The 15,213-nt window shown below is 42.2% G+C and overlaps 1 protein-coding gene across 1 annotated transcript in view; it reads right to left on the bottom strand.

Moving 5' to 3' along the window:
- The window catches only part of col13a1 (collagen, type XIII, alpha 1), a 200,298-nt gene that overhangs the window by 10,113 nt on the left and 174,972 nt on the right, over positions 1-15,213 (bottom strand). Inside the window, exons 21-27 of the mRNA XM_030725212.1 lie at positions 15,110-15,136; positions 14,971-15,006; positions 14,833-14,886; positions 14,718-14,741; positions 14,580-14,633; positions 13,503-13,547; positions 13,183-13,317 (exon numbers count right to left, since the gene is read on the bottom strand). Of these exons, the coding sequence (XP_030581072.1) occupies positions 13,183-13,317; positions 13,503-13,547; positions 14,580-14,633; positions 14,718-14,741; positions 14,833-14,886; positions 14,971-15,006; positions 15,110-15,136 (375 nt within the window). The remainder of the gene's footprint in view (positions 1-13,182; positions 13,318-13,502; positions 13,548-14,579; positions 14,634-14,717; positions 14,742-14,832; positions 14,887-14,970; positions 15,007-15,109; positions 15,137-15,213) is intronic.

The following is a 15,213-nucleotide window of genomic DNA, read 5'->3' as shown; positions in this document are numbered from 1 at the left end:
CAATTATTAAATAGTTTCCTTCAGGGACTTGGAAGAGAGAGTTTTAATATTTAATAATCCACATATATCTGTTTTACTGTGGTGCAGTTTACGACACTATATTGTTTTTTCTTTTTGAATTTTAGGTTTGCTTTTTGGTGGTCTGGGAGCAGTTATCGTCTATGAGGATGGAGTTTGGGGGATGGCAGAAGGAGAGAAGCTGCAGAGAGGCATGTAAGACTGCAACTCTACTTCCTGGTCTCAACCCTGATAGTCCAATTTTAGGAGGGTTAGTATATTTGGACAGATTTCTAGAACTGAGAGCTGCTCAATCCAAAGTGGGATGGATGCTGTCTCCTCTAACAAGACCAGGTTTTCCCCAGAAACTTTCCCAGTTATCTATGAAGCCCACATTGTTTTTTTGGACACCACTCAGACAGCCAGCAATTCAAGGAGAATATGCAGCTAAACATGTTGTATTAGCGCTTTGAGTGCTCAGACAGAGTAGAAAAGCGTTATATAACTAGTCCATTTGCCATTTACGTTGCTCCTGGTCCGACTGTGAAGGGGCCCAGAGGAAACTACAGAGTCTCTGGCCACTGGAAGACATTCGACTATGGTTGCTGGTATCACTAGCTCCATGTTTCTCAATATCTCAATATTCTGAGTAGAGTTTGTTCCTCGGCGGGTGTGTTGCAGAGTGGGGGGAAATGGTTAGACATGAACGGGTTCTTGGTGTACAGGGGCTTCTGTTTAGGACTACACTGCAATAAACTGGGAAAAAAAATGGGTGGCTTTGGCTCAGGAGGTAGAGCAGGTCAACTACCAATCAGAAGGTTGGTGGTTCAATTCCTGGCTGCTCCACTATGCTTGGGATAGATAATGAACCCAGAGTCAGTCCTGATGTATTCATGAGAGTGTGAATGTGTGTGAACTATAGATAGAAGGCACTTAGATGTAGAAAAAAGTGCTTGTATGAATGTGTGTGTGAATGCAAACATATTCTATAAGCAATTTGAGTAAAGATGTTAAGAGAAGATGTGGTGATATGTTAATTCCTTGTGTTTTTTTAATTTTTTTATTTTATATACACAGTAAGGTGGATCAGTTGTTCTATGGGTCTTGTTTAATACGAATAGTTGTTTACCTGAAGACTCAATATTTAAGGTTTGTGTGGGGCTTCGGCTTCTCTTGGTAAGTTTGTTTTTAATGTCACTTCATAGTGGCTTGGGAGGTTGGGTGGGTGCAGTCTCTCATTTGGGGAGGGACCAGCAAAGGGCTGCGTTAACAGTGGGTAACTTTAAAGTTGACTTGGTTTTTTGTATTGCTGATAGTGTAGCTTTTGTATTTCTGTTTTTGTCTTATTCCCCCCCTTTCTTCTTCCTAGGGTTAGAGATGAGATTTTATATCAGTGCAAATCTACCTGGTCTGGATTCATCTCGTTGGTATCAGGCATAGGTTCCGCGGATGGGATGAATAAACCAATAACCAAATTTGCAAGCTGGAATGTGAGGGGACTTAACCATCCTGTAAAGCGAAGTAAGGTGTTCTCCCATCTGAATAAACTGAAAGCAGAGGTAATATTCTTACAGGAAACACACCTTCGAACCAAAGACATTCCCAAATTACAGAGATGTCGGGTATCACAAGTCTACCACTCTGAATTCAATTCTAAAAGTCGTGTTGTAGCCATCTTGATTGGTAAAAATGTACAATTCTCAAAAACTAGAGTCATACGCGATAAGGGTGGACGATTTGTAATTGTTCAGGGCCGACTTCATAATTGGCCAGTGGTCCTGGTTAGTATTTATGCACCCAACTGGGACAACCCAAACTTCTTTAAAGAATTATTTGGTTCTGTGCCAGAGCTGGGTACACACCACCTGATTCTTGGTGGAGATTTTAATACTGTTCTTGAGCCCTCTCTAGATCGATCCAAAGCATCTATAGCCACCCCCTCCAAATCTGCAACTGTTATAAATAACTTGTCAATCCAGTGGTTTATTGGACCCATGGAGATGTAAAAACCCCACTTCAAAGGAATTTTCCTTTTTCTCTGCTGTCCATCGGACATACTCAAGATTAGGATTTTTTTTGTTTGATCAAAAAATGCTTCAATTAGTTGAGTCTTGTAGTTATGACAGTATTGTTATTTCTGACCATTCCCCAGTCATAATGGAGCTCCGCCTCAAAGCCAAAAGGCCGACTCAGCATAATTGGCGGTTTAACACCTCCTTGTTGTCAGATGAATCATTTGTAAGCTTTATCTCAACACAGATTGATTTTTTTTCTCGAAACTAACCAGCTGCCAGATACTAATATTCTAACATTATGGGAAACTCTTAAAGTTTATATTAGGGGTCAAATAATAGAGTATACTGCCCGTCTCATCAGAAACAAATCCAAGCTTGTTAACGAATTGATCAAATTAATTAACGATGTCGATCAGCAACTTTGCACTGCCCCTTCAGCTAACCTCCACAAGAATCGAATAGCATTACAAACTGAAATTGATCTGCTTTTGTCTAAAGAAGCAGGAGAAAAATTTTTGAAATCTAGATTAAATTACTATGAGCATGGAGATCGGGCGGGTACGTTGCTGTCTCACCAGCTGCATCAGCACTCTGCTTCTAATTTTATTACAGAAATCCAAATGCAGGATGATGAAGTGAAGTCAGACCCAAAGGATATTAATGACCAATTTAGATTATTTTACATGTCATTATATTCTTCAGATTATTCTGGTAGTCATGATTTTCTTGAAAAAGTAACATTCCCAACTATAACTGATGAGGATAAGGCCAGCCTTGAGCAGCCGATCTCAGGAGCCGAAATTGGACGTGCAATCAAGTTAATTAGAAACGGAAAAGCACCTGGCCCAGACGGGTATCCAATTGAGTTTTATAAAGCCTTTGCCAATAAATTGACTCCGCTGTTGAGCTTAGTATATACACTGAATCGCTTAAGCGTGAAAAACTCCCTACATCTATGACACAGGCTACGATTTCAGTGCTCCCTAAAAAGGGGAAAGACCCTACTAAATGTGAGTCTTACCGTCCGATTAGCTTACTTACATGTGATTATAAAATACCCACCAAGATCCTATCATTAAGATTAGAATCCGTAGTCCCAACGATTGTACATCCTGATCAGACAGGCTTTGTAAAGGGCAGGCAGACGTTTAGTAACCTTCGACGCCTTTATAACGTATTATACTCCCAACATTCAACTCATTCACCAGAGATTGTGATCTCGTTAGATGCACATAAAGCTTTTGATCGAATTGAGTATGGACACCTTTTTAAAACTTTAAATAAATTTGGCTTTGGACCTGTCTTCGTCTCTTGGATCCGCACAATATATTCAGCTCCCCAAACTAGAGTGAGGACCAATAATTATAATTCTTCATATTTCACCCTTAAAAGAGGGACGCGACAAGGGTGTCCCCTTTCCCCCCTTCTCTTTGATTTGGCTATTGAGCCACTTGCCATAGTATTGCGATCCAACAATGATGTACAGGGAATTACAAGGGGTGGCCTAGTACATAAAGTGTCATTATATGCTGATGACTTACTGTTATATCTTTCGGATCCAGAGGATTCTGTTCCGAAATGTCTAGACATAATTTCGCAGTTTGGTAAATCTGCAGGTTACAAGATAAATCTCACCAAAAGTGTATTGTTTCCGGTAAATGTTGTAGCTCAAAACTGCTCCTTTGAGTCGTTCCCATTCAGGACTATGGCGGGCTCTATGACATATCTTAGAGTTAAAGTCACACGTAGTTACAGTGATCTATTTCAACAGAACTTTAAATCAACATTGGTAAAACTCAAGGAGGATCTTAATCGCTGGTCGACCCTGCCCCTGTCCTTGGCTGGGCGTATTAATTCGGTAAAAATGGTTATTTTACCTAAATTCTTATATCTTTTTCAAACAATCCCTATCTTCATTCCCAAATCATTCTTTAGGGAACTTGACAGGCACATCAGTACATTTATTTGGAACAAAACCATACCTTGAGTGCGGAAAACGGTTCTGGAGAAGGTTAAGAGAGATGGTGGGCTAGCCCTACCAAACTTTTTATATTACTATTGGGCTGCCAATGTTTTTAAATTAACAATATGGTACAGTACATCTGTGAGTGGGAATGGCCCGAATTGGTCTTTAATGGAGCAATATTCATGCCCCTCTACCTCTTTATCAATATTGTGTGCTCCACTCCCGGTAGCAGTGGGCACACATACCAGTAATCCTATCGTGAGGAGCAGTTTGCGTATATGGACCCAGCTTCGTAAACACTTTGGGCTTGTACAAGCTTTGGTGTCCATGCCCCTAACCTCAAACTTCCTCTTCAAACCGTCTCTTATAGATACAGCCTTTCTTATCTGGTCTAAAGTAGGCATAAAATATGTGGGGGACCTCTTTGTAGATGGGACATTCGCTCCTTTTGATCATTTGGCAATGAAATTTGGCTTATCAAACTCTAATTTTTTCAGGTACCTACAGGTCCGGGATTTTGTCCGTATTCAGTTTCCTACATTTCCTTTAAGGCCAGTGGCCTGCCCTCTCAATGAATGTTTGATACTCAAACCCGGGCGGTCGGGTGGTGTGTCCCAGTTATATACAGTCATTCAAGCCATAAAATGTCCATCCTTTTTGCCCTTAAAGGGAGGAGGACCTCAACATAGAACTGACAGATGAAATCTGGCAAAGAGCTATACATAAAATATACACATCATCTATCTGTGTTAGACACAGATTAATACAATTTAAGGTCTTTAATCGCCTGCACCTCTCTAGGACCAAACTAGCCAGAATGTATCCTACTGTTGATCCAATTTGTATTCGCTGTCACCAAGCGCCTGCCTCTTTGGCTCACATGTTTTGGTCATGTCAAAAATTAGGCACATTCTGGACAGAGATCTTCAATACGTTTAGATATATTTGTAAAGAGAAGATCGATCCAGACCCTATCATTGCCATATTTGGGGTAGTGCATACTAATAATAGGATCTCAAAAAGCCAATCCCAACTGATAGCGTTTTCTACATTAGTAGCACGTCGACTAATTCTTATTAAATGGAGAGCCCCCACACCCCTAAAACATTCACGTTGGGTGCGTGACATTATGTCATTTCTCCAGCTTGAAGCAATAAGAAGTACAGTCCAAAATCCAGCAGAAAAGTTTAATAAGATATGGCAACCGTTCTTGGTATACTACGACAAAATATTTGACGCAAACTCCTTGGAGTAGAATTTGCCCTCATCTCTGCCCTGTTTTTTTTTTGTTTGTTTTGTTTTTCTGTTTTTCTTTTCTGTTATCTGTCTGTCCTTTTAGTAATTCTTTAGGCACCACCTTGTGGTGGAAATGGGGAAGGTAAGACTTGGTTAGAAGAGGTTCAGTTAGAAGATAATGAAGCCCCTATATACGCTGTACTGCTGTTTTGTTGTTCTCCACAATTAAAACAATAAAAACATTTTGAAATAAAATATAAGCAATTTGAGTGTTTAACTAGAGTAGAAAAGTGCTTTATAAGAACTAGTCTGTTTATATTGTCCAATATGAAATCTGCATCTAGTAAGTAAGTAACATTTTATTTATATAGCACCTCTCAAGACATAAATCACAAAGTGATAAGATAGTGTTTATTTGTCACATGCACAGTTATACACAGTACAATGCACAGTGAAATGTATTTTGTACCTGCAACCTTATATACACACACATATAAATAAGAAGAATAAAAATAAAAAAAAAGTAATTCACACTATACACTATACTCTATATACTATACACTATACACACTTTTTAAATTATGATATTTACACTGTGCAATAATGGTCCAGTTAGGGCTCAGAGTTGAGCAGACGGATGGCTTGTGGGTAAAAACTCTTCTTCAACCTTTCAGTCTTAGCCCTCAGGCAGCGGTAACGCCGGCCTGATGGGAGCAGGGAGAAGAGAGAGTGTCCGGGGTGGCTGGGCTGTTTTAGGATCTTCATGGCCCTCAGCCTGCACTGCTTGGTGTAAATGTCCTGCAGGTTGGGGAGGGTGGTTCTGATGGTCCGTTCAGCTGAACGAACCACCCTTTTTAGGGCCATGAAGTCCTGCTTGGTGCAGTTTCCCATCCAGGTGGTGATGCTCCCACGCATGATGCTCTCAATGGTGCAGGTGTAAAAGTTCCTGAGCACCTTGAGTGGGAGCTTGAAGTCTCTCAGCCGCCTGAGGAGGTAGAGACGCTGTCTGGCCTTCTTCACAGTGATGTTTTTGTGATGAGTCCAGGACAGGTCCTGTGAGATGGTCACTCCCAGGTATTTGAAGGTGTCCACTCTTTCCACCTCAGCACCACTGATGACAAGTGGATGGTAGTCCCTCTGCTGCTTCCTGCTGAAGTCCACGATCAGTTCCTTTGTTTTGCTGACATTGAGCAGGAGGTGGTTCTCCTGGCACCAGTTCTCCAGGCGGGAGACCTCTCTCCTGTAGGCTGTCTCCTCATTGTGAGAGATTAGTCCCACAACAGCAGTGTCGTCAGCAAACTTGATGATGACGGACTCTGACGTGGCCTCGCAGTCATGGGTGTACAGTGAGTACAGCAGAGGGCTGAGCACACAGCCTTGGGGGGATCCAGTGTTGAGGGTGAGGGAGGATGAGGTGAGGTGACCCACTCGTACCACCTGTGGTCTGCTGGTCAGGAAGCTGTGAACCCACCTGCACAGGGATGGGCCCAGGCCCAGGTCCAGCAGCTTAGAGACCAGCCTGGAGGGAACTATGGTGTTGAATGCTGAGCTGTAATCTACAAACAGCACTCTCACATAGTTCCCCTTACCAGTGTCTATGTGTGAAAGGGTCTTGTGGAGGAGGAAGGATATGGCGTCATCTGTGGATCTGTCTGGCCGGTATGCAAACTGTAGTGGGTCGAGGGTGGTGGGCAGTGAGGAGGTGATGAATGTCTTGATGAGTCTCTCAAAACACTTCATCACCACAGAGGTGAGTGCTATGGGCCTGAAGTCATTGGGGCTGCTGGGGTGTGGTTTCTTTGGGACAGGGACTATGATGGACTTTTTAAAGCAGGTGGGAATCACACACAGTTTCAGTGAGAGGTTGAATATCACTGTAAACACAGGTGCCAGCTGGTCAGCGCAGGTCTTAAGGACACGTCCGCTAATACCGTCTGGTCCAGCCGCTTTCCTGGTGTTTACACGTCTAAACTCCCTCCTCACGTCGCGCTCCGTCACAGTGAGTGTCTCCGCCCCTCCGGCCGGGAGCGCAGCGGGCTGTCGGCTTCCCGACTCAAAGCGCGCAAAGAAGATGTTGAGTTCATCAGCCAGAGAAGCGTCGGCACTCACCGGGTGTGTGTGTGGTGCTTTGTAGTCCGTGATGGTGCGTAGTCCCTGCCACAGTCCCCTGGGGTCAGACTGTTGTAGTTGCTGTTCCAGTCTGCGGCCGTAGCGATGTTTTGCCTCTTTCACCGCTCTGCGGACGTTGTATGATGCAACCTTGTAGTCCTCCATGTTCCCAGAGGCGAGGCCGGAGTTGTAGGCAACGGTGCGGGACCTCAGGGCGTCGCGGACAGATTTATCCACCCACGGCTTCTGGTTGGGAAAAGTCCTGATGGTCCTCCTAAGTGAAGTGTCTTCAACAACTTTCCCAATAAATCCCACAACAGTTTCCGTAAACTCCTCGATGTCTCCGCCCGCGCTGCTGCGAAACATGTCCCAGTCGGTTGAATCCAACGCACCCTGCAGAGCAGCCTCTGTTTGATCAGACCACCGTGTCACTTCTCTCACAGCAGGGGGTTCCTGCCTGAGTCGTTGTTTGTATTTCGGCATGAGAAGTACAGAGGTGTGGTCAGACTTCCCAAAAGGCGGAAGAGGCTTTGCTTTGTAGCCATCTTTGAATGGAGAATAGCAGTGGTCTAGGGTCCTCTCTCCTCTGGTGGGGCAGTCGATGTGTTGAATCAACTCCGGTATCAGCTTTTTCAAGTTTGCACTGTTAAAGTCCCCGGCTACGATGAGAGCCGCATCACGCTGGTTAGCCTGATAGGTGGAAATAGCCTCATGTAGCTCGGATAGTGCAGTGTTTGTGTCCGCCTGAGGTGGAATATAGACGGCGCTGAAGATGACCGAAGTAAACTCGCGGGGCAGGTAGTGGGGACGGCATTTCAGGGTTAGGAGCTCCAGGTTAGGTGAACATGATTGTTTCAGAAGGACAACATTCCTACTGTCACACCAGTTGTTATTAATCATTAGGCACACACCTCCTCCTCTTGATTTTCCAGACTCACTCGTTCTGTCCGTGTGATGAACACTGAAGAACTCCGACGGCTGTACGGCGTGGTCCGGTATGAGGGGAGTCAGCCATGTCTCCGTGAGACAGATGATGTTGCAGTCCCTTATGTCCCTCTGAAACTGTATCCTGGCCCTGAGTTCGTCCAGCTTGTTATCCAGTGACTGGACATTAGCCAACAGGATGCTCGGCAGTGGCGTTTGGTGCGCTCTGCGCCTCAGCCTCTCTCTTACGCCGGCTCTTTTCCCTCGGGGCCTTGTCCGTGACCTGGTCCGTCCTTTGTTTGAGCTGGCCCACTGGAAACGCAGTATCCCCCGAGGCCAAGTCGGGTCGGGAGAAAAAGGTGTCAGAATACAGCCAGAGTGCTGTATTCTGATATTAAAAAGAGTCTGTCTGTCATACGTGATATGACACAGAGCAGGCGGAATTATAAAGTCAAAATTAGAGCTAAACCTAATATATACAAACAAAGCGTAGGAGCAGGTACGACGGCTGCTGACCTCACCGGCGCCATCTTGAAGAAATCAAGTGCTTCACAACAGTAAAACAAAGTACAACTGGAGTAAGAAAAATCAAATGCAAGCCTAAAAAGATGAGTTTTTAGCTGTTTTTTAAAAGACACTACAGAATCCGCAGTTCTTCTACAAAAGGGGGTAGAGTTCCAGAGTCGGGAAGCTACTGTAGCAAAAGCTCTATCTCCTTTAGTTTTCAGCCTTGTGTGATGTAAGGCCAGTAGGCCTTCATCACATGACCTCAGGGACCTGGGGGGAATGTACAGATGCAAGAGTTCACTGATATACAGTAAGTTGGTGCTTGACCATGAAGACTTCTATAAATCAGGACCAGAATCTTAAACTGGACTCTGAAATTAATGGGGAGCCAGTGTAGCTGGATCAGTAACGGTGTTGCGTGAGAATACCGTATTTTTCGGACCATAAGGCGCACTTAAAATCCTTAAATCTTCTCAAAAATCAGCAGTGCGCCTTATAATCCGGTGCGACTTATGTATGAATTCTTGTTACGCTTACTGACCTTGAAACAATTTTATGTGGTACACTGCGCTCAAAATGTATTAGTGTGACTTTGGTAAGGGACGCTTCACAAATAGATATTTTTCAGAGCGTACAAAGCGTACGACAGGGGGGACGGGGGTAACACCCAGCATACGTTTTTCAAATAGAAAATGTCGGTCAGTCTGTGTAATTTGAGCGCTGCTGTCTGACCGCCGATGGCCCGTCTGACCGCCGATGGCTGAGGCATCCACTCCACCGCACCATTGCGTGGTCTGCAGCGATAAGGCCTCTGGTTAGGCGATCAGATCAAAAGCCTCATTGAATTCTCTAAAATAGGCCATCATCGATTCACAAAATGACTCTACTGACGATATTACTGTAGGAACAAGATGTGAGTGCGGTGCAGCAGGTGTGGAAAGCAGCCAAAACCGCCGGAGATAAATTCAACAAGAAGTGGAAGCATTGTTCCAAAAATAGAAACCGTACACAGTAAACTGCAGAAAACGATGCAGGATTTTATTCAACGTGTTCCTCACCTATGTTCATCTATGCTGGCCCGGATATTCGTGTGTAATCTGGCGATCGGCGGCCGGCACTGGTGCCAACTTTTGTGCAATAAAACTCACTGTAGGCTGTCTCAAAAAATTGTTAAAAGTTGCTAAAGGACGATTCGAGGTCCGGGGATGTGTGTGCTGTCTCCCTCGGTGCCAAAGAGAGGTCCAGGTGACACCACAGCGTACGAGCAGTACGAGCGCTGTATGTGAGAAAAACACGGTGACAGCGGAGTTTTCAGGTTTCAGTCAAAAAGGGATTTCCTTTTTTAAATGTTTTTTCTTTGCTTATATCAGTAAATATACTGGTGCACAGGATTTATGAAGGGCTTGTATATAAAATGAAGAAATGACTTGTTCTTACCCTCATTAATAGAGAATATATTGTAGGGTCTGTTAAGATGTTGAAGATGGCGAGAGATTGCCAGCAAAAGTTGCCCCCTTATTAACAATTAAATGGTTGTTGTGTGCCGCAACCAAAAAAAAAAAAAAAAAAAAAAAGTAACAACGAGACTGACTCGGATAATGACGAGAGGGAACCCAGCATGCTTGATGCCGAAATCGCCCAACTGTTCAACTCAGACACTGAAGATGACGAATTTGATGGATTTGTGGAAGATGAATGATTTAAAATGTGAGGGTATTTTTCCGTATTTGTTACAACTGAACAATATTCTAAGTTATTGTGAATGAGTTGAATAAAGTTCGACTTACCTTTTGTTTCACTCTACATATGTTTCATCATGTACCTTATAACCCGGTGCCTTATGTATGAAAATAGACCAGTTAGTTTATATTGCGCCTTATAATGCAGTGCGCCTTATGGTCCGCAAAATATATCAATATAACTTATATAATATAACTTGGAGACATGTTCAGGCTTAAAGGAAATTACAGCTGAATGTCATTGGCATACCAGTCATAAGAAATCTAAATCTGAATCTGCCACTACCTCCTCATCCATTTTAGTCAATTTACTCTTCTCTAAAAAACCATCTTTGGAAGTCTGACTGACAAAAGCATCTGAGTTATAAAGCTTGTGATAAAATTCTTCACAGCATTAATTTACTGCATGGGGTCAGTGACCAAATTACTATTAGTGTTCCTGATCACCAGTATATATTGTAAGGCTTGTAACTTTCTTAATAATCTTGCCGGTAGTTTGTATTGTTTATCACCAAATTCAAATATGTTCTGTTTGCAGTTGATCAACTGAGAATACACTTGCCTCATAAGCAACAAATTATAAGTGGAATAACTATGTCTTTTAGGGATTCCATTTATATTTTGTGCTTTGCTGATGTGTAGGATATTATTTGGCCTCTCACCACTGCCTTCGAACTTAGACTCAATGGAGGATAGAATATGTTCTTCAGTCTGCTTATAAAAAGCCCTTTCTTTGAGTAACAAATTGCCAATTTTGTTGTCCTGTGTTATCTAAGACAGAAGGTTGCAAGTCTAGTGAGGCTGGGCTATGATCTGAGACCAGAATGGGGTGATGGTCTTTGTTACAGTAGAGATTAGTTTAGAATAAAGAAAGAATTAGTCAGTGTGTGAGTAATATCTGTGCACCGGAGAAAAGAATTATTTTTCAAAATATTTTTAAAAAGCTGCCTCAATTTAAACTGCTGCAAAGAGCTTTAGTGGGTCTTGTTTAGGCAGCTGTCCAGAACAGTTCATATCACCCCCTAACCACAGCATTTGTCTGATTCAAATTTGGGATTACATTAAAGAGTTTTGGAAATTATTCCAGGTGAACAAAATTAGGGTTTTTTGAATAAAATGAATACTTTTCCTGAATAATACTGCTACTCCTCTGGCCTCAGCTCTAGAGATGGTGTGATATATTTGACCAAGCCAGTTAGCATAAAGCATTGACTGAACAGTTTGTTTGCCACGTGTCTCCTGCAGAAAAAATACTTCAGGCTGTCACGACTTTGGGTGTGCAATACCCATTGCCCTTTTACATTACAGCTACCCAGTCTTAATGCACCATTGTTTCTGGCCTTAGATAATATGAATTAAACCATTTAAGATGTCACTGGTGACCAGGATTACAAAACCTGTAACATTATGTTAACTGCCAATGCAAATAATAATAATAATAATAACAAACACTGTCATCTCCCAAGATAAATGAGGAGCATATTCTTGAGACTGTAACCTCCCTAGAGCCACTACAACAAGAATAACATAATACAAAATACTCTCACAATTTAGAAAGAAAAGACTCTTTCTAAATTGTGAGAAGACTCAGATGTTTGCTGTGTCCCTATGTTGGGGACACAGCAAACGAACAAGGTACTTTGGTCAGATGAGACCAAAACTGAACGGAGAATTAACACTGCACATCACTCTGAACACACCATCCCTACTGTCAAATATGGTGGTGGCAGCATCACGCTCTGGGGCTACTTCTCTTCAGCAGGGACAGGGAAGTTGGTCAGAGTTGAAGGGAAGATGGATGGAGCCAAATGCAGTTCATCCAGAGTGATCACGGGCCTCTTGGCTGCATCTCTGATCAGTCTTCTCCTTGTTTGAGATGAAAGTTTAAAGGGACAGCCGGGTCTTGGTAGTGGTCTGATGCTCCTTCCATTTCAATATGATTGCTTGCACAGTGCTCCTTGAGATGTTTAAAGCTTGGGAAATCTTTTTGTATCCAAATCCGGCTTTTAACTTCTCCACAACAGTATCTCAGACCTGCCTGGTGTGTTCCTTGGTCTTCATGATGCTCTCTGCGCTTTGAACAGAATCCTGAGACTATCACAGAGCAGGTGCATTTATACAGAGACTTGATTACACACAGGTGGATTCTATTTATCATCATCAGTCATTTGGGACAACATTGGATCATTCAGAGATCCTCACTGAACTTCTGGAGTGAGTTTGCTGCACTGAAAGTAAAGGGGCCCAATAATATTGCACGCCCCACTTTTCAGTTTTTTATTTGTTAAAAAAGTTTGACACATCCAATAAATTTCATTCCACTTCACGACTGTGTCCCACTTGTTGTTGATTCTTCACAAAAAATTAAAATTTTATATCTTTATGTTTGAAGACTGAAATGTGGCAAAAGGTTGCCTTGCGAATACTTTCGCAAGGCACTGTATATATTACAATTTATAGGGTGCAATAAACTGATTTGAATTTTAATGTGAACGTGTACTGCACTGCATGTACGCAAAATGTACACGCCGCCACACTGTACACATTGGCAAAAATAAATAAATAAATAAATCAGTTGTTTTTCCTCAGGTAGCAGACAAAAAGTTTGTTTTTTTGACCAGTGTTATCATTACTCAGTGACGTGATGTGGTGTGGCGTGGTTTGAGGTTACAGTAACATAGTCACTTACAGGTGATCCAGATGGACCCATGTCTCCCTTGGCTCCTTTGGGTCCTGGGAAGCCGATGACACCATCCTCTCCCCTGGGACCTTCAGGACCAGCTGGGCCCTGAGGACCAGGTTCTCCAGGCTTCCCTCGAGGTCCCTGAAAACACAAGTTCAGTGTTGTTCCAGTTTACTGAATGCAAACAACAGAAATCTGTATTAAATACACATTTTTATATCAATAGCTAATTATCACCCTCACTCTAGGATTTCAGGAACCACATACATTTGTGTGTTATGCAGTTTCCTGACAAATTATCTGGATTTCTGATACCATAACATTACCTTCTCTCCGTCCAGTCCTGGTGGACCTGTTAGACCAACTTCACCCTAAGGACACACCAAGGTTGCATTACCAACTAGGCAAACCAGGCAACTGTTTTGGTTTACACTAATTTCATAATTTCATAATTGCACATTTTATAATTTCACACCCAGACCAATGTCAGTTTTGATTGAAAGAATAGTCCCTTTTAATACAACCTATTTTTATGCAGAACTGCTGCACCTTTATTACGAATCAACATTTCTATGCAATGCCACACAACACATCCTTACCCAGGGGTGGCATTATGCTGGCTTTGTCTGATGGGTAAAAGAGGCCGAAAGGCACACTGTGATATTTCACCCAAAGTTCACACTTTGCACCTTGATCTAATAAACTTGGGTAGAACATCATATTTTAGGTTGTGAGTTATGGCATGCAGTTTTGTTTTATCTGTATACGTTTGTTTTGTTTTGATTTATTTCATCCTACACTCCCACTGGTTGTTTAGAAGACTTAAGTCGTTAAATTTCTGATTCTGTCAAAAAAAAAAAAAAAAATTCAGGCTGCCTTTGACTGCAAGACCGTTTCAATTACAGGACTACTGTTTAGAAGCCATGACCAAATATATCACGAAGTTAGCAATCCTTCATTATTTCTATCATCAGCTTAATGCAAGGGGTTGCTGCTCCAGATACCAGTGAGTAGTGCTGGAAGTAAGGCATTGCAGTAATGCACTACTTGGAATGTTACTGTTGTCATACAGCAATACAGTAATGTCACACATTATCACACTGACACATCATCATTGGTGAATAGAAAAAAAATATGCCAAGTATACCGCACAAGTTTGTTTTTTTTTAATTATCTGCATGATGGGCAGGCAGAGAAAAATAATAAAATATGTCTTCATGGATCCTGACACAATTATCACCTAACCTCGGTTCATGTAGAATACAGAACAAAAAAACAGCAGTGTGCAAAGCATAGAGGGCTGTAAATACACACATTACTACATATTAATTGTGTAAGGATGCATGTGTAGTAATACAGTGAGAACATCATGCAGCATTGTATCATTCTAAAACATCTCCTACCTTGGCTCCAGGGACTCCGGGGGGCCCTGGAGGTCCAGGTAATCCAGGGGGACCCTATGACCAGAAGAGGTTCATTAAATAACATTAATAAATGTTAAATGTTTGCACTTTTTGTTATAAACCCTAGAAAATACCTACCATCAGGGGCACGTTGCGGATATCCTGTGAGGAAATATTAAATGTAATTAATACTTTATTTTATTCTTTATTTTCTTTGCACTCAAGAAAGTACAACTAATTAGACATGACTTACATTTTCACTCTGGATTTCAGCCTTTCCTGGCTCCCCAGTTGGACCAGGTGGACCCTAGAAGGTGCAAAGGATCATTTGTAAATTTCATGGACACATCTTACACACTTTTATTTACTCCATATTTCATGCAAGACTTACTCTTGGGCCAGCTGGGCCTTCAAGGCCTGATTCCCCCTGGTAGTTAATTTAATACATTTAAAATTACATTTGCATATTTTTCTTATTTATGAATAAATGTTTTGTTTCAAACTTAGTTCATAATGCTGTATTTTCTTACCTTTTCTCCCTGGTCACCTTTGTCACCCTGCAATAAGAATATTACAATATTATGCAGTTACTTCATAGAGTTAGTGTTACTTAACAATTCATGAGGCATTCCTG

This window comes from Archocentrus centrarchus, unplaced genomic scaffold (genome assembly GCF_007364275.1).
Source record: "Archocentrus centrarchus isolate MPI-CPG fArcCen1 unplaced genomic scaffold, fArcCen1 scaffold_50_ctg1, whole genome shotgun sequence".
NCBI classification, from domain to species: domain Eukaryota; kingdom Metazoa; phylum Chordata; class Actinopteri; order Cichliformes; family Cichlidae; genus Archocentrus; species Archocentrus centrarchus.
This window is presented reverse-complemented; position numbering and strand designations above follow the sequence as displayed.